Source organism: Schistocerca serialis, chromosome 7, assembly GCF_023864345.2.
Source record: "Schistocerca serialis cubense isolate TAMUIC-IGC-003099 chromosome 7, iqSchSeri2.2, whole genome shotgun sequence".
NCBI lineage: Eukaryota > Metazoa > Arthropoda > Insecta > Orthoptera > Acrididae > Schistocerca > Schistocerca serialis.
Genome location: NC_064644.1, coordinates 568,038,221 through 568,063,912, shown reverse-complemented (window position 1 = coordinate 568,063,912; position 25,692 = coordinate 568,038,221). Strand labels below are relative to the sequence as shown.

At 45.4% G+C, this 25,692-nt stretch overlaps 1 protein-coding gene across 1 annotated transcript in view; it reads right to left on the bottom strand.

Moving 5' to 3' along the window:
• Nucleotides 1-25,692, bottom strand: part of LOC126412434 (UDP-glucosyltransferase 2-like) — a 217,492-nt gene that overhangs the window by 114,766 nt on the left and 77,034 nt on the right. The window contains exon 2 of the mRNA XM_050082029.1: nucleotides 6,718-6,927. Within this exon, the coding sequence (XP_049937986.1) occupies nucleotides 6,718-6,900 (183 nt within the window). The 5' untranslated portion in view covers nucleotides 6,901-6,927. The remainder of the gene's footprint in view (nucleotides 1-6,717; nucleotides 6,928-25,692) is intronic.

Below are 25,692 nucleotides of genomic sequence, written 5' to 3'. Positions count from 1 at the left end.
TTCGTTCGAATTGTCAATTAGTTCGCTCCTTTCTGTATGACGGACAGAAGATGGTTAGCATCAGGCGCGTCTGTACGGAGGTGTCCGTGGGCTGCTGCGTCGGCTATGGGCCGCTTAGTGTGACGTCACTAACACTGCTGGGCGGCCTTGTTATCCCGGGGGTGTCGGCTCAGCTTAATGTGTGACCCATCACTGAAGACAGTTCTACTCCACTTAATGAGATTCCAGGCCGAGCACGTGTCTGGAGACGCCCGCGCTACTGAACAGCGCCGCGTAGAATATGAAAGATGTTTTCGCCTTAGGCTGTCCCGGAAAATCAGCTGTACCGGAGAATGCACTGGAAAACGGACACCGAACTGCATTCTATGAGACTTGCATTATCAAACGGACCGACGGCTGTGGGGACGGTGGTATAAACGAAGCTATAGAGATCAAAATATCGCACAACATCCTCAATAATAATAATGTGGGTTTGCCTTTGTTTAACTCATAGTTTAACAAAGCACTTGGTTACTTATTGCTCTTGTCCTTTTGGTCTTCCATTTCTGTTGTGTACTTTTGATAGATGCTACTAACAAGGACATTTTCAGCCTCTTACAATGCTTTCATTCCATTCTAGATAAATAGGCCCAACTGGAGTTCGTTATACAAGACTATACGTTTTCAGGCATTACCTGATGGGCGTAGTTGTTGGCCGCAACAACACAGGTTCCCGGTTACCACCGCAACCCAGTCCGCGAAACGTCTACCCATTTAATTTCAAACAGACACGAAAAAAGCCTCATCTTTGTTGGAGAGATGGGCACAGTCGATACAATTTCTCCAGTCAGGCCAGTGGTATTTCACAAGGATTTATTTCTTGTGTTGTGAGTCATAGAGAGCTGCTCCGTTAAATGCTCCTCGTGTGTGAAAATTTTGTCAACTTTTTTCCCCTAGTCCTCGAGTCTCTCTACATGTGATCATATGGAGGCAACTTCCAGTTATACAGTGGCGTAAATAAATTTAATTTTTGCTACTTGCCACAATATATTCTCCAAGCAGATACAAGGTCGCATTTTCAATTGAAATGTTTAAGCGCCATTTCTAAAGCAAATTTTGGTGTCATAGCCTCATACAGGAGGAAGCATGATAGACATTAATTTTGTACATGGATGCACGTTCAGAGACCGTGAATAGTTACAATTGAAATAAAAACAGCCCTCGGCCACTATTTTTAACGAAGTAACCTGGATTCAACACTGCACCTGCACCACGCAAGTAACGAGCAGCCCTCAGTGGCTCGCTATCACTATTTTTATTTATCTTAAATATCTTTGTGACTAATGCACTTTTGGCATATTTATTGTTTTATAAATGACATATAAGTACTGCCAGTCTTTTACGATAATTCCGTACTTACGCCCTATCATACGTTTTTAGCCATAATTCTGTGACCATGTTATAGAATATAGACCATCCTATGATTTAAATTCTGAGGAAGACACTCCTAGCAGTGTTGAAACCAGGTTAATTTGTTAAAAATCTTGTCCGAGGGCTGTTTTTCTTTCAATTGATAGATATTAATGTTCCGTAACTACTGAAAGGTGGCTACACTGAGCCACAGCGCCAGAGATTGCGCCAAAGAGTTTTATTCCGCCGCCTCCACTGGCAGTTCTTGTCGAGAAGTCGTGGTGGAGAGTGCTTGTCGAGATGTGGCAGTAGTCAGTGCTTGTGGAGTAGTAGTAGTAAGTCGGTGTTGAGATGTTGTAGTAGGGAGTGCTTGTTCCATGTTTTATGCAGTTGTTTTATGGGCTAGACAGCAGATGTTGTTCGAATGGAGATATTGTAATGATCACACTGCTTTTCGTCAATATATATGAAGGTAAAAAAATTCACTTTTTTTTCATTATTTCAATGTCTTAAATAATGCGTCATTACAGGTTCAGTCAACAAAGCATCTGGCTTGTGTTCTTGTATTAGAGTGTAATTCTGGTTTCCTTACGCAATTATAGTATTTATATTTTTTTTAATTGCTTCAGTATAAATGGTGTTCAAAATATCTTGTCTTATTGATGAAGAACCGTGCCAGATGTGTACGTTGAATCACACTTCCACACACAGAACAGTTACACTTGTGCTTTGGTTTCGTACGTTTTATAGTTGCTGGGGACTTAATTAATTAATTGCGTTAACGGAAATTTTCTTTCATTCTTTGTTGTTATTCTATGCAGTCAGATTGCGTACTAAAACTAGTCAGGGCCAACCGTTTACGAGACAGCGTAACCGAACATACAGCTACGAAAAATTAAAATTATTTTCATATATATAATTAAGCCCCCATGCACTACTTGTGACCTTTACTAATATTACTCGAAGTTTACAAATTGAATAAGACTGCACCACGGCAGCGACGCGGCGGATCCTTATCTGCCACCTTCTAGTTCCTTTCTCTACAGACGTATGAAGATTTACAACGAAGAAGATGGTCGAGGGCGTATGCGTAACCACATCTACCGGAGTCAACAGTGACTATGGCAATGTTCTTTGCTTCTTTTTGGATACTGGATGTTTTAATTTCGTTGTGCCATCTACGAAACTGCAACGAAAATTAAAGAATCTATATTAAGAAAATGGAAACAAGGTTATGGGGTTACTGGCAGACAATCGGTAACAGGTGCTATCGTTCCTTTGTTTACCCGTGCGCAGGTTCTTCACACCAAAGTAAATACACTGCGCGACAGACGTAAAGGACCACGTTTTAGAAACCACGTAACTCCCACCTATTGCGACGTTTAAATTAGACATTTCGCTCAAAAGTATACACAAACGATCCTCCGTATCGGAGCAAAAGCGTGGCGCCCTGGGACGCTTCAGTCGGTGAGGTGTCGACACACGTGAAGAAAACGCCACTGCTCCGAAGTCCACGCGACATTAAGGTGGGTTAACGATGTCACGTTGGCTCTACTTTCCACTACAATTCCGCCCAACGCCGCCGCGGACGTGTCACACGATGCGAAGGTCGTCACAGCCCGTTTTACCCACTTTTCACCTCTTCTTTTGACGCCTCTACGATGGATGTTACACTACTGGCCACTAAAATTGCTACACCACGAAGATGACGTGCTGCAGACGCGAAATTTAACCGACAGGAAGAAGATGCTATGATATGCAAATGATTAGCTTTTCAGAGCACTCACACAAGGTTGGCCCCGCTGGCGACATCTACATCGTTCTGACGTTAGGAAAGTTTCCAATCGATTTCTCGTACACAAATAGCAGCTGACGGGCGTTGCCTGGTGAAACGTTGTTGTGATGCCTCGTGTAAGGAGGAGAAATGCGTACCATCACGTTTCCGACTTTGATAAAGGTCAGATTGTAGCCTATCGCGATTCCGGTTTATCGTATCGCGACATTGCTGCTCGCTTTGGTCGAGATCCAACGACTGTTAGCAGAATATGGAATCGGTGGGTTCAGAAGGGTAATACGGAACGCCGTCCTGGATCCCAACGGCCTCGTATCACTAGCAGTCGAGATGACAGGCATCTTATCCGCATAGCAAAAACAAATCGCGCAGCCACGTCTCGATCCCTGAGTCAACAGATGGGGACGTTTGCAAGACAACAACCATCTGCACGAACAGTTCGACGACGTTTCCAGCAGCATGGACTATCAGCTCGGAGACCATGGCTGAGGTTACCCTTGACGCTGCATCACAGACAGGAGCGCCTGAGATGATGTACTCAACGTCGAACCTGGGCGTACGAATGGCAAAACGTCATTTCTTCGGATGAGTCCAGGTTCTGTTTACAGCATTATAATGGTCGCATCCGTGTCTGGCGACATAGCGGTGAACGCACATTGGAAGCGTGTATTCGTCATCGCCGTACTGGCGTATCACCCGGCGTGATGGTGTGGGGTGCCATTGGTTACAAGTCTCGGTCACGTCTTGTTCGCACTGACGGCACTTTGAACAGTGGACGTTACATTTCAGATGTGTTACGACCCATGGCTCTACCCTTCATTCGATCCCTGCGAAACCCAACATTTCAGCAGGATAATGGACGCTCGCATGCTGCAGGTCTTGTACGGGCCTTTCTGCATACAGAAATTATTCGACTGCTGCCCTGGCCAGCACATTCTCCAGATCTCTCTCTAATTGAAAACGTCTGGTCATTGGTGGCCGAGCAACTGGCTCGTCACAATACGCCAGTCACTATTCTTGATGAACTGTGGTATCGTGTTGAAGCTGCATGGGCAGCTGTACGTGCACAAGCAATCCAAGCTCTGTTTGACTCAATGCCCAGGCGTATCAAGGCCTTTATTACGGCCAGAGGTGGTTGTTCTGGGTACTGATTTCTCGAGACCTATGGACCCAAATTGCTTGAAAATGTAATCACATGTCAGTTCTAGTATAATATATTTGTCCAATGAAAACCCGTTTATCATCAGCATGTGTTGTTGGTTTAGCAATTTCAATGGCCAGTAGTGTAGATCCGTGACATATCGCCAGGGTTCTGAGCGGCGGTGGATCTGGAATCGCCCACTCACAAGATAACTGCGATATTTCAACATTGTGCGTCGCAGTTCTAACTTCCATCGCAGAGGCGACTAAAGAAGAGGTGAAATGTTCGTGAGAGGGGCTCTGACGACCTTCTCGTCGTGTGACACGTCCACGACTGCGTTGGCAGAATTGTGGTGGAAATTGGTGCCAATGTGACATCATTAACCCACATGACGAGTCACATGTACCTCTAAACTGCGGCCTTGATTTCACGAGAGTGGCGTCTGATGGCGCCTCGTTCTTGTGTCATTACACAGGAAGGATGCACGCGCCTTCGAGCCAAGAGTCAAACTTGCATCGCAGTGTGTGGAAATTACAGCGTTTCGCAAAAACGGTCCTTCAGTTCTGTTGCACACTGTACTTTCCGAAGATTTTAGTTAAATTTGCTATGGGTTTTATCCACTTAAATCTACACTACTCGCCATTAAAATTGCTACACCAAGAAGAAATGCAGATGATAAACGGGTATTCATTGGACAAATATATTATACTAGAACTGACATGTGATTACATTTTCACGCAATTTGGATGCATAGATCCTGAGAAATCAGTACCCAGAACAACCACCTCTGGCCGTAATAACGGCCTTGATACGCCTGGGCATTGAGTCAAACAGAGCTTGGATTGCTTGTGCACGTACAGCTGCCCATGCAGCTTCAACACGATACCACAGTTCATCAAGAATAGTGACTGGCGTATTGGAACGAGGCAGTTGCTCGGCCACCATTGACCAGACGTTTTCAATTGGTGAGAGATTTGGAGAATGTGCTGGCCAGGGTAGCAGTCGAACATTTTCTGTATCCAGAAAACCCGTACAGGACCTGCAACATGCGGTCGTGCATTATCCTACTAAAATGTAGGATTTCACAGGGATCGAAAGAAGGGTAGAGCCACAGGTCGTAACACATCTGAAATGTAACGTCCACTATTCAAAGTGCCGTTAATGCGAAAAAGAGGTGACCGAGACGTGTAACCAATGGCACCCCATACCATCACGCCGGGTGATACGCCAGTATGGCGATGACGAATACACGCTTCCAATGTGCGTTCACCGCGATGTCGCCAAACACGGATGCGAACATCATGATGCTGTAAACAGAATCTGGATTCATCCGAGAAAATGAGGTTTTGCCATTCGTGCGCCCAGGTTCGTCGTTGAGTACACCATCGCAGGCGCTCCTGTCTGCGATGCAGCGTCAAGGGTAACCGCAGCCATGGTCTCCGAGCTGATAGTCCATGCTGCTGCAAACGTCGTCGAACTGTTCGTGCAGATGGTTGTTGTCTTGCAAACGTCCCCATCTCTTGACTCCGGGATCGAGACGTGGCTGCACGATCCGTTACAGCCATGCTGATAACATGCCTGTCATCTCGACTGCTAGTGATACGAGGCAGTTGGGATCCAGCACGGCGATCCATATTACCCTCCTGAACCCACCGATTCCATATTCTGTTAACAGTCATTGGATCTCGACCAACGCGAGCAGCAGTGTCGCGATACGATAAACCGCAATCGCGATAGGCCACAATCCGACCTTTATCAAAGTCGGAAACGTGATGGTACGCATTTCTCCACCTTACACGAGGCATCACAACAACGTTTCACCAGGCAACGCCGGTCAACTGCTGTTTGTGTATGAGAAATCGGTTGGCAACTTTCCTCATGTCAGCACGTTGTAGGTGTCGCCACCGGCGGCAACCTTGTGTGAATGGTCTGAAAAGTTAATCATTTCCATATCACAGCATCTTCTTCCTGTCGGTTAAATTTCGCGTCTGTAGCACGTCATCTTCTTGGTGCAGCAATTTTAAGGGCCAGTAGTGTAAAACGGTAGGGGTAGAAACCTACAAAGGCAATCAATGAACTGAAAATTGCTATTTACTTCACGATTGGGGCGAAATGACCAACACTATGTGGCAGAGTAACATCAGAGTAAAGCTATGAGAACTGCACATATTGTTCTATGGAAACTGTATTACGATGAAAACTGAAGAAACACCGCAGTAACTCTTCTTTCGGCAAACACACTACAACTCGTTATTTGGTCCATCATTTAAATAAGGGATTATTATGGCCTCACACCCCGCAATACTAATCATGTTCGCTTACCCTCCTAAAAATATCTAAAATAAACAAAAACAGAACACAAAACAACAGAAAATGTAAAAGTGAACCCGCTCGCCTGGACTGGATCGGCAGTGAGGTGCGTGACGTGGTGACCCCGGGCGAGCAGCGCCCCCACCACTTTGTTGATGGGGTACGTGTGGCTGACGGAGGGCGACGGCACGATAAACAGGATCCTAGACGCTGAGGACCCGCCCACCAGTGCGAGCAGGCACAAAAGCGCCACGTGCAGTAGCCCCATCTCCCGTCTGGCAGGCGCAGGCCAAGTCTGAAACAGAAATGTTACGTGAACAGCTCGTAACGTTTCCAAAGGCTTAGCACTTAAACGTTTCATTGCTAGCAACGTATGTATGTGCACAGTCGTCTTGCCTCCAGTCATGATGATGGTTTTTGGTGCGGGGTGTTTTTTTCTTTGTGGTTTTAGGGCGCACAATTACAGTGGTCATTAGCGCCCAGACTAAGTTATGAATGCTTTGCGAGGCACAAGGTTAAAACAGCAACTAAAAAGGACAACACTATAAAAGCACATTAACAGGCTAGGGATTAAAAGAAAACAGCATAATCAAATGTCCTTAGGTTTGTCAAGTGGATAAAACGAAGAACGCGGTGGTCTCGCGGTTCTAGACGCGCAGTCCGGAACCGTGCGACTGCTACGGTCGCAGGTTCGAATCCTGCCTCGGGCATGGATGTGTGTGATGTCCTTAGGTTAGTTAGGTTTAAGTAGTTCTAAGTTCTAGGGGACTGATGACCACAGCAGTTGAGTCCCATAGTGCTCAGAGCCATTTGAGCCAAAACGAATAACGCGAGCAGCTGCTCCTTGGTCATCCGCTAAAATTTCATCCAGAGTACATGGCAGGCCAAGATCAATGCGCAGTGTATTAAAATTCGGTCAGTACGTTAAAACGTGGCGTACCGTCAGCTATTGCTCACATGGGCAGAACGGCGCCGGCGCAGCCGTCAGCAGATGGCGTTGGCTGAAAAGGCAGTGTCCAATCCGTAACGGGGCCAAAACGACCTCCTCCCGCCGAGAAGGGCGTGAAGAGGTCGTCCAAGCCGAGGGGAGAGGTTTCAAGGCCCGAAGCTTGTTTTCAGTAAGTGTAGCCCAATCGGCATGCCACAGCGAGAAAATGCGCTGACAAATGACCCTGCTAAAATCAGATGAAAGCACACAACAAGAAGCTGTCCGAGGCTGGAGGACCGCAGCCTTGGCCGCGGCATCTGCAGCTTCGTTCCCAGGGATACCGACATGGCCAGGAACCCACATAAAGGTAACCGGAGAACAGTCGTCCGCCAGCTGCTGAAGAGAGCGTTGGATCCGGTGCACGAAACGGTGAACCGGATACCGATCACTGACGCTCTGGATGGCGCTCAGGGAATCAGAGCAGATGACATAAGCAGAATGTCGGTGGCGGCGGATGTAAAGAACAGCCTGATAGAGGGCAAATAGCTCAGCTGTGAAGACCGAACAATGGCCATGGAGCCGGTATTTGAAACTGTGTGCCCCGTCAATAAAAGAACACCCGACACCGTCATTGGTCTTAGAGCCATCTGTATAAATGAACATCGTATTAATGAACTTCGAACGAAGTTCGAAAATCCGGGAGCGGTATACCGAAGCTGGGGTAAGCTCCTTTGGGAGCGAGCTGAGGTCAAGGTGAACGCGAAGCTCACCCTGGAGCCAAGGTGGCGTTTGGCTCTCGCCCACGCTAAAGGTTGCAGGGAGTGAAAAATCAAGGTGCTGAAGGAGGCGACGAAAGCGAACCCCCGGTGCGGGGTGCTCAACATCTTGGTCATCAGCTACCTGAGGAAATGTCAGCATTCTCGTGGGGAGGGGGGATCGGGGAAGATGCGGAGGGATGAAAGCTGTTACCACATGCAGCGTAGTTTATATTGCATTAAAGTCCGCCACCCCTCCCCAGCACTTTACGGATGATGTCCAAAAGTTCAGAAAATTTCAACACGCGTGTAACATTGGTAACAGTATAGGAAAGGATGTCAGTCTGCAAGACACACGTAGGCAACATACGCTGCCGGTGGAGGAAACTGTCAAAGGGCCATATCCTCTGTGCAGTCTGGTGAGCAGTACTTTCTCCCATCGTTGAAACTGACAAAAATTTCGCTATGCCTGTGTGGTACATTTGAGTAACCACAGTGGGTTTTCCGCCACCTCCAACCATTCAGTTTCCCAAATGGTTCAAATGGCTCTGAGCACTATGCGACTTAACTTCTGAGGTCATCAGTCGCCTAGAACTTAGAACTAATTAAACTTAACTAACCTAAGGACATCACACACATCCACGCCCGAGGCAGGATTCGAACCTGCTACCGCAGCGGTCCCACTGATGCAAGATTCGACAGTCAGATAATGATATAATGCCGTGCAAGTAGTTGGTACACACACGTACACCACAGTTCAAAGATGTAGATGATGATGATGATGTTTGATTTGTGGGGCACTCAACTGCGCGGTCATCAGCGCCTGTACAAAGTCCCAATTTTTACATAGTCCAATTTTTACACAGTACTATCTGCCCACTGTCACAAATGATGATGATGAAATGATGAGGACAACACAAACATCCAGTTAGAGAAAAACCCCAATCCGTCAATGAATCGAACCCGGGACCCCGTGATCCAGAGGCAGCAACTAGGCACTAGACCACGAGCTGTGGACCCAAAGATTTAGCTTTGGCTGCTTTGTCACACTTTATATCATACTTAGATTTTGATGCCTGGAAGAAATACACATTTTATTCTACAATATGTGACATTTCATGTCGTTATTACAATTCTCTTTTCGGGTAGGATTTTTATTCATTTTACTGTCAGTCGCTGTACACTTCATAATTTGATGTACACATAATAAGCCGGCCGGTTGTGAGCGAGCGGTTCTAGGCGCTTCAGTCCGGAACCGCGCTGCTGCTACGATAGCAAGTTCGAATCCTGCCTCGGGCATGGGTGTGTGTGATGTCCTTAGGTTAGTTAGGTTTAAGTAGTTCTACGTCTAGCGGACTGATGACCTGAGATGTTAAGTCCGATAGTGCTTAGAGCCATTTGAACCATTTTTGAACACATAACATCTTTAATACTTGAAAAAAAAAAAAAACACTTCAGCTAATTTTGACACCTCTTACCAGTGCTACTCTTCTCTTTGTCGTTTGTCAGTTTTTATTTTAATACTTTGATAAGCACAACCTCTAACATGAGTTTGTTCATGTCTAGCAGGCACTAAAGATCTAACAAAAAATATCTCTTGACTGTCTTGAGATGTCATTCTACGAGTAGTAGGACAATACCTGACTGTATACCTCTCTGGTTACTGATATACTGTAGTAACGCATATTTTCTTAGAACAATAGTCACCCATTGTTTTGAACACAAATTTAAAAGTCTTTGCAGTATTTGAATAGACAACATATAATTATTACAAATACTACACCCGAGCGCATGAAACTCCGGAAAGAGAAATGATTTAATGAAAAGTTTCTGAAGACACTTTCTCCTGATACTCAGTCTCGCTTTACAACTCATCCACATCATGTCCTACAGCTGTTAGATCGCCTAACTGTAGCAGGCTGTATTGCAGAATGTAGCTTATGTTCACTTACATTTTTTCCTCCCATTATTTACTCTCGGGCTTGGTGCACAATACCTACGGGTCTTCCTTTGTGACATGACGGTAATGCTTTTGTCCAGCAGGCCAACAAATGTATTACTTAACAGTGTTCACAGACTTGAACACTGCTTCTGCATGCAGTCTTTCGGAACTTCTCGGACTAGTTGCAACATCGCAGCCTCAAACCTCTCATGGTCAGACGTGAAGTACGTATATAAACACCTGCTTGCTCATCCTCAGGCTCTGCTCTGCCTTTTTAAACAGTAGCTGATCATTACTTAACTTCGCATGCTGCCGTCTTCTGTCATCAATTAGCAGTAGTTCCTTTGCGGGAGCAATACACTTGAATAGATGCTTCATTCCGTTCACTGCTGACGACAGGGGTTTTACATATTGTCCTCTACTAGCGAGATAGTTAAGGCGTAACTTAAGATATTTCCAGCAATGAAAACATCCAGATCAATAATTTTGATCAATTGCTAACCGCTGTCGGCCGCAGGGATATCAGAGGACCGCTTGTCCTTGATGACGTCTTACATCAGTTCTAGATACTTTACGATCTGAAATGGATTGAACAGATGCCGCTCCAGGATGCCTTTCTGAGCGTTGGCGATTGCTGTTCTTATCATATTCCTGCTCTAACTCATTGGAAATGCCCGTGAGTTGCATTACCTGTTCGTTAAAAGTGATCAAAATTATTGTTCTCTGCAACGTTTGTCAGTATGTTCTCAGTTTCTACTATGTGGCGGCTCAATTGTTTCATTCTATGCGTGATAGATCTTCGTTTTTCGTTATGGAGCTTATCGCTTGACTACTCAAGGTACTATTCCTGTTTCTCATCTAAGACATCTACCTTCGCCTACCTGCGCCTTAAATAAGTAGCGTCTTCTTGCACCAGTATTCTGGATAATCTCTTACCGCTGGCCGGGATGGCCGAGCGGTTCAAGGCACTACAGTCTAGAACCGCGCGACCGCTACGGTCGCAGGTTCGAATCCTGCCTCGAGCATGGATTGGATGTGTGTGACGTCCTTAGGTTAGTTAGGTTTAAGTAGTTCTAAGTTCTAGGGGACTGATGACCTCGGCAGTTAAGTCCCATAGTGCTCAGATCCATTTGAACCATACATAAACTCTTACCGTACTTGCCCACAAAATCTAAAATCCCTCGTGTCTTTATATGGGCCTCATGCAGTGCCAGATGTCTCCTGTGGCTTTTCACGTTTTCCTACTTTAGCGCACGCTCTACAATATTGCACTCTTTCGCAGTCATGTTCAGTAATCCAATCTGTCTTCACAATATCCGATTGTTCGCCTTGTGAGAACCTCAGTGTGCTGAAATTTCTCTGTCAGTTCCATTAAATTAGAATAACTCGCAATTTTGCAAGTTACACTGTACATTTCCACTTGCGCATGGCAACGTATGCACATTGTTATCTGCAAGTACGATTACTGTGATACTAAAAAATTCCTTCATCCTGTTGACATGAACCTTAAGATACTTATTTCTTCGCAAACAGATTATAACATCAGTTCCCTTTGTTCATATTGCTGTGTACAGGCCTAGTCATCGCATATGTAACTTCTATGGTCTGCCTCGTCATACGTTCTCATCATAAAACAGAACTTATCCCTGCAATGGAATTTGTGCAGTCCTGAAGTATCGGCTGTACACCGACCAGCGCAATGACGCGAAACAGCATAAAGAAGGCGCTGACCCGCGCGCCAATGGAAAGAGCGAGAGGCGCCACACCTCCCGGAAGACGAGAGTCCAGCGCCGCCTGTCAGCACTGGCCTAACCGGCCTCCCACCGCTGGTCCGCCCAGCCCGGCTGTAGTCTTTAAGAGCGTCAGTACTGATAAGGGAACCTCCCCACCGCACCCCCCTCAGACTTAGTTGTAATTGGCACAGTGGATAGGCCTTGAAAAACTGAACACAGATCAATCGAGAAAACAGGAAGAAGTTGTGTGGAACTATGAAAAAAAATAAGCAAAATATACAAACTGAATAGTCCGTGCGCAAGATAGACAACATCAAGGATAGGGTGCCCTCGGGAGCGCCGTGGTCCCATGGTTAGCGTGAGCAGCTGCGGACCGAGAGGTCCTTGGTTCGAGTCTTCCCTCGAGTGAAAAGTTTAATTTTTTGTTTTCAGACAATTATCAAAGTCCAGGCACTCAGACGTAATCAACTTCGCTCTCCAAAATTCCAGGACATGTTCAGATTTGCTTGGACATATGCAGGATTTGACGGTCTACACACGGAAAAATTTGAAAACGTAAAAAACATATGTTTTGGCAGAGCACAGGGAAACTGTGCGACTGTGAAACTGTTGCATTTATTTGTTGCAGTTTATGTGACAAACTCTTATGTTTTCATTACTTTTTGGGGAGTGATTATCGTATCCACAAGAAAACCTTTTTACCCATCCGCCAAGTGTACGAGTTAGGCGGGTCGACAACATATTCCTGTCATGTGACGCACAAGCCGTCACCAGTGTCGTATAGGATATATCAGACGTGTTTTCCTGTCGAGGAATCGGTTGATCTATGAGCTTGCGATCAAATGTTCTCGGTTCCCATTGGGGAGGCACGTCCTTTCGTCTACCAATCGCACTGTTTTGCGGTGCAGTCGCAAAACACAGACACTAAACTTATTACAGGGAACAGAGACGTCAATGAACGAACGGACAGATCATAAATTTGCAAAAATAAAGAAAGTAAACTTTTCGCTGGATGTAAGACTTGAACCAACGATCTCTCGTTCCGCAGCTGCTCACGCTAACCACGGGACCACGGAGCTCCTGAGCTCACCCTACCCTTGATCTTGCCTATCTTGCTGATGAACTACTCAGTTTGTATATTTTGCTTACTTTTTTCATAGTTCCACACAACTTCTTCCTGTTTTTTCGATTGATATGTGTTCAGTTTTTCAAGGCCTATCCACTGTGCCAACTTATAACTAAATCCGAGGCGGGTGCGATGGGGAGGTTCCCTTGTGAGTAATAGGAAGTCGTTTTACTTATCTTGCGTTCTGCGAGTAGTAATAGTAACTAAATCACTTGTATGTAGGGGTCAAAGGAAGCACAGGAGTCAAGAGCAGTTAATGTCATTTTATTTCTAAAAATAAAGAGTTTCTTTAATCTTCAAGTGATCGTTTTGGATTCCTGATACTGGCCATCGCAACTTCTCTCTTTCCTTGTTTGCATCACTGCTGACTCCCACAGTAGCTGGTACAACAGAATTTCTTTCGATTCTGTGTCCTATCGCAGTTTTCCTTATTCTTTATGATACGTTGTGCGTTCTGTTCTATCGCACATCAATGCATGTCTTGAATGCTCTCCTCTAGCTCTGTCACATAATCATCAAAATCATACCTCAGTCCAGCGAGATCTTCCTGTAGTATTTCTGGAATGTTAAATGTTCTTCTAAAGAACGATTCATGTGGCTTGCATCGTGTCTCACTGTACTGTGTCGTATTATACGCAAAAACCGCAAATAGAACCCGATTGTCCTCGTCTGTCTGAAGTCTGCTCATATAGTGTCCCGACGCCTCCGTTAAAGAACGACGTGACATCTATAACGCTCCGTCGGTTTCAGGATGGTAGCTGGTAGACTGTACCTTCTCGGGACGCAAAAGTTTACATACTCTTTACACAGTTTTGTTCATGAAAATACTTCCAATTTCACTTGACAATACTGATAATATTCCGAACGTCAGTATAATTTTCTCAACTAGCACCCACGCTAATTTGTCGGCACCTTCCCCGTCAGTAATTTTCAGTTGCCATAAAGTTCGTCTGTGCATCCTGAAACCTAAGGATGTACTGGTTTCCTCTGTCCGTCTGATTTAATCACGCCTTTCGAAAACGTGTTCAGGCGTCTTTGTGATCTCTACAGGCAGCTTTGTGTGTTCCGTAATAAGCTTATTCTTTTGACAACTTTCTTATTTCTGGACATATTCTTCTATATCTCTCTTGATACTGTTCCACACCGGTACTTTATTATTTGCTCACAGGTTCTTCCTAATCGCCTGGTGTCCTCTAGTGAGTGAATCATGAAACTTTTAAATTTGACTTTTTTATTTTCCCTGATTTCTTCTGTTGTTATCGGCTCAGCTTTCTCGCTTTTATCTATCTCTGACACAAACACAATTGTCTGCTGTTCTCAGTTCAGCAGTCTCACGTACCGAGCGAGTCCTCGTCGCAGCGCTTGCCACGTGCCCTCGTGGGTCAACAGCCCCGCTGTCGCCGCCTGCTGGTGGGTGCCCGGCCTCGCTCCGGTTTCTGCTTCTGTTCCTACTGTGCCCTTACGTAAGCTACTGTCGCCTTCAAGTCGCGCACCAGCCCACCTGACCTCTCTCACTCGTGAGAATGTGTCTGTAACTTCGTTCCTTTTGCCACTCTTGGACATTATCTGGCAGCATTATTCTTCCAGCTTTAATTTAAACTTCATACATCTCATATAAAAACTACCCATTTTAGGGATATATGATCTGTACATATCAGGATATTTCTGAACATCGGCAACTTCTAAACACATGCTCTAAAATATTACATTGCCCAACAAATGGCTGACATCATCCTCTCAATCGTGCTGTACCCCATTTCTGCCCGGTTCGATGACCTCGAGGCATGCGCGGCAGGTAAGCGACTTCTAATTTTTTCCCTGACTCAAAACTGCTCCGGTACTCTACATCTACATCTACATACATACTCCGCAATCCACCATACGGTGCGTGGCGGAGGGTACCTCGTACCACAAGTAGCATCTTCTCTCCCACTCCCAAACAGAACGAGGGCAAAATGCCTCTGTACAAGCCCTAATCTCTCTTATCTTATCTTTGTGGTCTTTCTGCGAAATGTAAGTTGGCGGCAGTAAAATTGTACTGCAGTCAGCCTCAAATGCTGGCTCTCTAAATTTCCTCAGTAGCGATTCACGAAAAGAACGCCTCCTTTCCTCCGGAGACTCCCACACGAGTTCCTGAAGCATTTCCGTAACAGTCGTGCGATGATCAAACCTACCAGTAACAAACCTAACAGCCCGTCTCTGAATTGCTTCTATGTCCTACCTCAATCCGACCTGATAGGGATGCCAAACGCTCGAGCAGTACTCAAGAATAGGTCGTATTAGTGTCTTATAAGCGGCCTCCTTTACAGATGAACCACATCTTCCCAAAATTCTACCAATGAGCCGAAGACGACTATCCGCCTTCCCCACAACTGCCATTAGATGCTTGTCCCACTTCATATCGCTCTGAAATGTTACGCCCAAATATTTAATCGACGTGACTGTGTCAAGCGCTACACTACTAATGGAGTATTCAAATATTAAGGGATTCTTTTTCCTATTCATCTGCATTAATTTAAATTTATCTATATTTAGAGTTAGCTGCCATTCTTTACACCAATCACAAATCCTGTCCAAGTCATCTTGTATCCTCCTACAGTCACTCAACGACGACACCTTCCCGTACACCATAGCATCATCAGCAAAGAGCTGCACATTGCTATCCACCCTATCCAAAAGATCGTTTATGTAGATAGAAAACAACAGTGGACCTACCACACTTCCCTGGGCACTCCAGATGATACCCTCACCTCCGATGCACACGCACCATCGAGGACAACGGACTGGGTTCTATTACTTAAGAAGTCTTCGAGCCACTCACATACTTGGGAACCAATCCCATATACTCGCACCTTGGGAGTCTGCAGTGGGGCACCGAGTCAAACGCTTTCCGGAAGTCAAGAAATATTGCATCCGTCTGATACCCTTCATCCATGGTTCGCAAGATATCATGTGAAAAAAGGGCGAGTTGCGTTTCGCAGGAGCGATGCTTTCTAAAGCCGTGCTGATGCACGGCTGGCTAGCGCCCGTGGTAATCATAAAGTTCTTTTCAGATTCTGGATACTGTAGTACAGGCGGACTGATCAGTTTCTCCTTCAAACGCCGAAAAGCGTTTTCCTGCTCGACACCTCAGGTGTCTTTATTTTAGTAATTCGTGTAGAGACTTCATGATTTTGTTGAAGTTGCTTCTAAAGCACTGGTATTATCCCAAAAGTTTTATCCCAAGAGTCCTAATACACTTCTAACTGGTCCACTGTTTTGGGTTGTGGATACGCCTGCATCACTTCGTCCTCCTTCGAGTCTGGCCTCAGGCGATAGTATAAGGCGCAAATAGCGCACTTCCTTTTGCTAGAATTCACTCTTTCTCACCTGTAGCTTTAAAATGTGGAATCTAAGTCTTTCATATACATCTGTCAGTCAAATATTACCACCTGAGCAACTTTTCACTTTGTAATCCCGTCAAAACGCAGTTCATCGATCTCTGAAACGTACGTGGAGCTGTTTTAAAACCCATGAGCATTCATTTGTACTCATAATGTCCATACAGCGCACTGAAAGCAGTCTTTTGTAAATCATGTTCCTCTGACAAGACTTGACAATAGCCACTCGCTAAACAGAGGATCGAGAAGAACTTCGCAACACATATATACTGAATTTAGAGAGATCTCATTCAGTCGCCTGTAGTACGCTCCCTTTCAGTCGACTGTAGTACGCAACTATTTGCTACTTCCATCTGGCTGCTGCAATCCATCTTTTTCAGAATCAAAATTAATGCAAAGCTCCATCCAGTTTTGCTTCATGCTACTGTGCCACCCTCTAACATCTTTTCAGTTAACAAGAGTCTTGTGCTGGCCTTTTTCGCTGCAGCTGTATATTAATTTCAGTAGTTCAAAATAAACACGCCTTTTGAATACTGCACATCACATTTTCTTTATTTATCTTCAGCGTCCAGACGCGTTTTGCTTTAGTTACAACGCACCTTCAGTGTGTGTCCTGAAATATTAGACTATTTTTTCGTTTGCACAGACAGGTTATCGTTTGCACCTATGCATTACAGATTTAAAACAGGTCATCAAGCTTTTTATATTAAAATGGAAAGTTACTTACACATCAGTGTGTAATTTGTTATTTTTAAACCAAACAGTTTTCTATCAGGTGACAAACTGATTAAAAGTTTGCAGTTTTCCTTTTGGTCACTGTTTTCAGCATACAGCACTTTCACTGCCATTTTCAGTGTGTATAGTGTTATTAGTTTCTGTAAGTGTTGCCAACTGTCTCAGGCTTTACTTCCAGATGTTTTTTTTCTGTGCCTATATGTGCGCTGATGCAAGTTATATGTGTATATAAATTCTTTATTTTTTTTCTCATTTTTTATTTATTTGTGTATTTTTTTCTTCCTGGAGCACATCATTTTGTGTTTGTGGTAGCAGTTTAACTTCGTACATGATATTACCTGTATAACTTAACTTATCATTTTGCGTGGTTCTATAATTGCTACTTTCTCTTCTGCATACAGGTGACTTACTCGAATACTATCCGTTAGTCGACTTATTCTCCCTCTGAGCTGTGGCTTGTTTTTACTGATACGATTCACTCTGAAAGATTCTCGCTATGAAGTCCTCTTGGAACTGTTTCTTCTGCTAACCGTGAGCGTCTGTAATAGCTCAGGTAGATAAACGCCCTTGGTGGTCTCCTGTTTCGGAATGATAGCCTCTCTCATTTTGTTTGCCCCTATTTGTATTCGGCACTGCCGTTCCCTTCGGGCTCCTATTGTTAGCGTTGAAACACGGCTAACAATTGGCTTGCGCCCTTATTGCTTCTCTCCGGCAGTTCCTGTGGCCTGCCTCTGACATATTTTGACAAATGCTGTGTCCTTCTGACGTACTCTCCCTCGCCTTTCAACGAGTTTCTCGTATCGCCCTCAATCCTTTCTCGAAAGAGCCTCCTCTTTCTCCTGAACGTACTGTGCGAAGCTCACCCTGTGACTCTGTCTTCAAATCACTGCACGTCTTTCGCTCAGCGTCTGAGCTTTTTCTGGAAGAGTTTCCTCTTTCCTGTACTGGCAGCTCTGCACTGTGCACACACTCTTACACCGTCTTCATTCCGATCCGTTCCCCGCGAATCCACAGGCTTCCTGTGATGTAACTGACTACGACTCCATTTTCCTTGAAAAAGTGTCGGGGCCCCAGACCTTCAAACGGAAGATCGACATCTTCTCCAATTACGTGGATGCAATGCAGTCCGCTTCCTATTTGTAATCCGAGGTTCACAATGCCCTCTGTCCTTGCAAGCGTGGTTCCCTAAATCTTAATACGTTCGACAGAATTATATTTTGCGCTTCTCTCAACCACTTCTCCAAATTACGGCTATTTACGCTTCACTATCCACGAGAAATCTCAAGCGATTATTAGTGTCGCCCTGACATTCCAATTCTATAGACTCATTTATGTTTTCGCAATCACCTGCTTACATATTTCCAGGCAAGTCGCAAGGCGGTTGCCTTCTTACACCTTTACTTAGGTTTCCTCGCTTTTACTTTTCCTGAAACATTCAGTGCAATGGCAAACGCTCTCTTGGCGGTCTCTCGTCGGCGATGACAGAATCTTGCACACGCACAGCAATGTTTCCGAAACGATTTTACAGAAGCTATTCGGTAAAAAAAAAATCATTTTTGCTTTACTTGTAGCTTTGTATGTCAGGTTCATTACGACGTGCCCATCATTTCGTTAATAGTCATAGTTATTGTGATATTTACGTGGAAGTAAGACACTGCGAGAAATTCGAAGAAGTTTGCAATGAAAAACAGGGGTCACTATGATTTTGCGCTTGGTGCGTATTACATAATATGTTGCTGCGTATGAATTTTAGCTAACTTATTGTTTCTTTAGGCTTTGATGCAGGTCTCTATCTGCCGGCAATCTCGAGAAAATTGATCTGACGTAGCACACTCATTTACGATCGCACCGAGCCAGCGATAAAGCCAGAGTGAAATATCCACAGCATTCCTTATATTTGATAAACGGTTTGAGACATCGAAATGAGATATTGGCAAATGATAGTACACAAAGAGGAGAGTATTTTGCCGTAGGGCTATTAGGCAAAACTTCATTATCTACTGTGTTATTCCACTAACTACAGACTTTTCCGATTACAGAATGTAATTTTTAAGGGCCATCGATAGCTGGTGACACAAGAAATGCTATGTGTTTTGGAGCAACGTAAGTGAGGTCATTACACGTTTATTTTGTACCGAGGACGTGCTTTTCCATAAGATGCTGAACTAACTTTTCCGCACTTTCCCACTTAGTAAACTTAATAAACTGTAAGTAGCGCTATGTATTAAATCCCTGACTGCTATGTGGCAGTCTGTAAGAGGCTCTGTGGCTGGTCGGACTTGCAGTTGGAGGTGAACAGTCAGCAGTGATGGAAGTTTGAGGTGAACAGCCAGCAGTGATGGAGGCTGGAAGTGAGTAGTTAGCATTCATGGAGGTTAGAGATTTGAAGTGTTAGCGAAAGCGGACGATCTGGACGTGTCCGATTTGGAGGTTAAATATTATTCATGATTATATAATTTTTGGACCTGGATGTCACGGACGATTATATAATTTTTGAATTGGTTGTCACATTATGAAGATAAATGCATTGTTTGCTCTGCAACAAAATCTTTCCTTTGCTAACCACATCCCTACTAATAGTTAGAGCCTTCAATAGTTAGAATCTTTTATTTAGTTGGCTGTATTGGCGCTTCCTGTATTGCAGTAGTTCGTGTAATGAAGATTTTTGCGAGGTAAGTGACTTACGTAATGTATAGGTTATTGTTAGGATTTCTTATTATTCTGGGCATTTCTTTTGAGTTAATTTTAAAGCAGTCAGATCGCGTTATCCTTGAATATTCTGGGTAATTAATGAATAGGAGAAGTTTGAGTTGTGTTTGTCAGGGAAAATTCTGTAGGTGACTGTTGAGACGATAAAGAATAGCAAAGTGACAGCACGTTCAATTTCACTCAGCAGTTTGAAAAATACACTCCTGGAAATGGAAAAAAGAACACATTGACACCGGTGTGTCAGACCCACCATACTTGCTCCGGACACTGCGAGAGGGCTGTACAAGCAATGATCACACGCGCGGCACAGCGGACACACCAGGAACCGCGGTGTTGGCCGTCGAATGGCGCTAGCTGCGCAGCATTTGTGCACCGCCGCCGTCAGTGTCAGCCAGTTTGCCGTGGCATACGGAGCTCCATCGCAGTCTTTACACTGGTAGCATGCCGCGACAGCGTGGACGTGAACCGTATGTGCAGTTGACGGACTTTGAGCGAGGGCGTATAGTGGGCATGCGGGAGGCCGGGTGGACGTACCGCCGAATTGCTCAACACGTGGGGCGTGAGGTCTCCACAGTACATCGATGTTGTCGCCAGTGGTCGGCGGAAGGTGCACGTGCCCGTCGACCTGGGACCGGACCGCAGTGACGCACGGATGCACGCCAAGACCGTAGGATCCTACGCAGTGCCGTAGGGGACCGCACCGCCACTTCCCAGCAAATTAGGGACACTGTTGCTCCTGGGGTATCGGCGAGGACCATTCGCAACCGTCTCCATGAAGCTGGGCTACGGTCCCGCACACCGTTAGGCCGTCTTCCGCTCACGCCCCAACATCGTGCAGCCCGCCTCCAGTGGTGTCGCGACAGGCGTGAATGGAGGGACGAATGGAGACGTGTCGTCTTCAGCGATGAGAGTCGCTTCTGCCTTGGTGCCAATGATGGTCGTATGCGTGTTTGCGCCGTGCAGGTGAGCGCCACAATCAGGACTGCATACGACCGAGGCACACAGGGCCAACACCCGGCAGCATGGTGTGGGGAGCGATCTCCTACACTGGCCGTACATCACTGGTGATCGTCGAGGGGACACTGAATAGTGCACGGTACATCCAAACCGTCATCGAACCCATCGTTCTACCATTCCTAGACCGGCAAGGGAACTTGCTGTTCCAACAGGACAATGCACGTCCGCATGTATCCCGTGCCACCCAACGTGCTCTAGAAGGTGTAAGTCAACTACCCTGGCCAGCAAGATCTCCGGATCTGTCCCCCCATTGAGCATGTTTGGGACTGGATGAAGCGTCGTCTCACGCGGTCTCCACGTCCAGCACGAACGCTGGTCCAACTGAGGCGCCAGGTGGAAATGGCATGGCAAGCCGTTCCACAGGACTACATCCAGCATCTCTACGATCGTCTCCATGGGAGAATAGCAGCCTGCATTGCTGCGAAAGGTGGATATACACTGTACTAGTGCCGACATTGTGCATGCTCTATTGCCTGTGTCTATGTGCCTGTGGTTCTGTCAGTGTGATCATGTGATGTATCTGACCCCAGGAATGTGTCAATAAAGTTTCCCCTTCCTGGGACAATGAATTCACGGTGTTCTTATTTCAATTTCCAGGAGTGTAAATCAAGAAGTTCCATTTTCTCAGGTATTTCAGTCCAAGTAAGTAAAATCATCTTAAAAAGAAGTTTCAAAAGCACTGTTTCAGAATTCTCACACATTTCCGTCCGCACAACGTGTCAGTGACGCGAGACAGTGTAAACTCCCCTCAGTTTTCGCAAAACAAGCAAATTTTAACATGGCAACTAGAGAACTGCGTAGGTTCTACTCAAAATCCCCCCCCCCCTCATGACATATCTCTGAAAGCTACAAATGGTTAACAAACCATGCGAAAATAAATCGCGGCAGAATTTTTTTTGGTACTAACCAAAGAACAGGTGACAGATCTTTTTGAATAGTCACCATGCAAGTGCGGGCGTAAAGAGGCACCGCTTAATATTTACAAAAAATGTGAGTGTAGGCTTCCGTTTAGAACGGCACTTCCCCTCCGGCACTTCGCATTTCCCCTATAGCGCCTGCCCGCGACCCCCACCACTACCGGTTTACCCATGCGAGCCCTGCAGTAGTCTGCCGGCCACGGTATTCTGCCTGCACTGTTCTCTCGATCCACCCGTTTTCTTACAATTGCCTGGTATGACCGGCCTGGCTTCCCGCACGTGGCTCTCTCTCTCCGTTTTTTTTTTTTTCCGCTGCACCGCACCGCCACCTCGGGCGATTAGCTTTCCTCTGGCTCTCCTTTGCGCTAACGTTAAGTGCTGACCGCGCGCATACGCTATGGTCTTCACGCATTTATGGCCATCGCCCTTCTTGTGGCGTCGCCTTTCGATTCTCTCTAGGAAACTTATTCGTGTTGCCTATCAGGCGTTGCAATTACTAAATCCCAGCCGCTGTGGACGAGCGGTTCTAAGCGCTTCAGTCCAGAACCGTGCTGCTACCACAGTCGCAGGTTCGAATCCTGCCACGGGCATGGATGTGTGTGATGTCCTTAGGTTAATTAGGTTTAAGTAGTTCTAAGTCTAGGGAACTGATGACCTCAGATGTTAGGTCCCATAGTGCTTATAGCCATTTGAACAATTTTTGAATTATTAAATTTGCGGCGATATATACGTTGATGACATACCATACAGCTGCAATGAAATCAGCTGTTAAAATGGACCGCTAACCTAATAGCGAAAGATTTAATCGAAAATGTGTATTGGATTGCAAGGAGCCTATGGGTACGGTAGTCGAATACAACATGTTACTTATCTCAGCGGAAAGTGTTCCCAAAACACTGAAATAGCACAAACAACTCTTTTTTCACTCCATAGACATGTGCGTGCTAAATTCTCACGTTATTTACGAGGTTCATACCAGGAAGAATACTTCAGTCAACGAATGTCACCTCAGTCCCATTTCTGAGATATTATGGACATACCACCAAAAAACAAAACCATAAGGGGGTCCCTCAGACGGTGAAAATCCGTTGCGGCTTCGAGAAAGGAAGTTTACAAGCACCCTTGAATCGTCAGTAAACAACCATACAAAGCGTGTCCCAGTTCCGCTAAGACTGTGGCTATGAAAAAGTCTTAGATTATGTTCACAAAATCACTGTATTCATTCAATAGTCTCCCGCTGTTTTAAAAGTGTTTTGAAAGAGTCATTGTGGTCCTTTTCACGAACTGCATTTAGTACTTCAGTAAAATTTTCAATTGCATCGTAACGGTGGCCTTTCGTTGTCATCCTTAATTTGGGGAGCAACCAGAAGTTGGGTGGGGCTAAGTCTGGCGAACATGCCGCGTGATCCACTTTCTGGACAAAAACTCGCGCACGATCTTCGGTTTGTGGACTGGAGTACAGTCGTGGGGGAGCGACCAGGAACCTGTCCTCGGTATTCCGGTCAAATTCGAAGAATTCTCGTCCACAAATTATGGAAGACGCCGAGATAATATGCAGAATTAACGCTTTGCCCTTCTGGCAAATACACTCCTCGTGAATGATTCCTTTAGAATAGAAGGAAACTGTTAGCACTGCCATCACATGACTCTTGTGCGAGCACATTTTCTTTGGGACGTTATTAGATGCCCTTTCGGCTTCTGTGGACTCAATTACGCTACACTCTGACGCTTTGTAAGAGGCTCGCGTTGGAAACACGAGGTCTCACCGCCACTTACAATCAGTTTTGTGAAATTAGTACCCCCTTGGGCTGCCTGTAACAGTTCTTTGCAGTGCTTCCATGCTTTTTATCACCTGAAACTGTGCGTAGCACAAACCACACACAGACTTTCCTTTTGTTCAGATCCTCAGTCAAAATTCTGCGCACTGTAGTTTTCGGTATTGCTGACAGCTCTTCGATGAGTCGTGCAGAAACACATCTATCCAATACAAAGATTTCGGCAATTTTTTGCACCCGTGCAACTTATTTACGGCTTTGTTGCTCGTGCTGCGTCCTCAACGTCTTCCATCCAGAATGAGATTTTCACTCTGCAGCGGAGTGGGCGCTGATATGAAACCTCCTGGCAGATCAAAACTGTGTGCCGGACCGAGACTCGAACTCGGGACCTTCGCCTTTCGCGGGCAAGTGCTCTTCCTTCCTGTCACGAAGTAGAGCATTTCACAGGAAACCACTGTAAAGACTGAAACAATCTGTGCCATAGACACTCATATCGAACATTTCGCTGGTTTATTTGCCTAACTTCACACACAGCTTATTTTTGCCTCTGCTACACCGCCATTTTCCAACGAGTGTGAGACGCCTATTGCTACATTCGTGGCCAGGTTGCCTGCTTATTTGATCTTCTACAAGGCTGTTGTTGAGATTTCGAGGATCGTGACGCCGCAACTCGCCACGAGATAAGATTGTGGTTTGGAATTTCACGCAAGCAGTCATAACAGGACTGGGACACACTGTGTATGCGGCAAGGACAAGAAACGAAACGAATCGCGTTACTACTGTTAACAATGTGATCTGGGCCTGTGTGTTGTGCCCTGTCACGAAATATATCACACACCAAATCTTTCCAAGATGTGCTTCTCTGTAATGTTATCTAGTTTAAGAAACTTCAACAATAGAGAGTATTCAAAGTAAAATTTATTTTAAGTAACTTATTGGCGAGAATAAATACAGAAGAAGCTGCCGTGTGGAGCGCTCCTACCGCACACGGACGTGCGCACTAGAGATGGGTCGTTCGCGAACTAACGGGTCCAAAGGAACGGTTCACCAAGATGAACGGAACGAGCGAGGAACGAATTCTAAGGGGCGGTCTTTCACAGTTCACTTCGATCGCGGCTTTCTACTCACAGTTCCCGGTAACGGCAAACAGTCGGTCTCGTTCCCACAACGGCACGTCGGCCGGTCTCGTTCCAACCTCGGTTCCGTTCCCGCCTGTCTCGGTCTCGGTCTCGTTCGGCCGGACTCGTCCTTCTTCGCGTGGCCACTCGTATCGATTTTTATGTTGTTCGTTTCGTTCGCTTCGCACTCCCATTCTAGATCTGTTTCAAACCTTTTTTGAACTCAGAACTCTGAACTTCCGGTTCTTTTCGTTTTCTGTTCAGCGACCACGACCGGTAAATAAAATGTATTTTCTAATTACGTAAAGTACATAAAAATTACGTGGTATGTAATACACACATCTTTTCAGGTAACAAAACGACGGATCAACTTAGTACACTATTTCGATGAACAGCAGAAGAAATACTTGTAAAAAGGCAAGATTTTTTGTTATTATACATGCAAAGGACGTCGGCACGGCACACACGAATGGCCATTATCCGTCTTTTTTTGATCCAAGGTAAAAGACCATATTCATTGTTGTGGAAGGCAGACCGGCTTGCAACCGAATGAAGCCCGCACTTCGTAATCGAGTGTATGGTGTCACATTTTGTAAAGAGAATATGATAACTTCTAAAATATTATTTCAATGGCACAGGGTGGCGCACGAAACATCGGCCCCGAGTACTGGACTGCTCATTGACGCTTACCAATCGTCGTCTACTGTTTCGAAGTTGTTTGCATTAGCTTATTTGTTATTTCTTCACTGCCTGATTATTACATGTTTATCTATTCTGCTCGTAGCGGTCGACAAATCCTGCGTAATTGGTGAGCAGTTTCTACTCGGGGCCGGTTTTTCGTGCGCCAGTTTATATTATTTCACTGCTATCAGTCACATAACGCTGCAGTTGGCTAAACGAGATGTTTTGCAGAATCACGAAAATT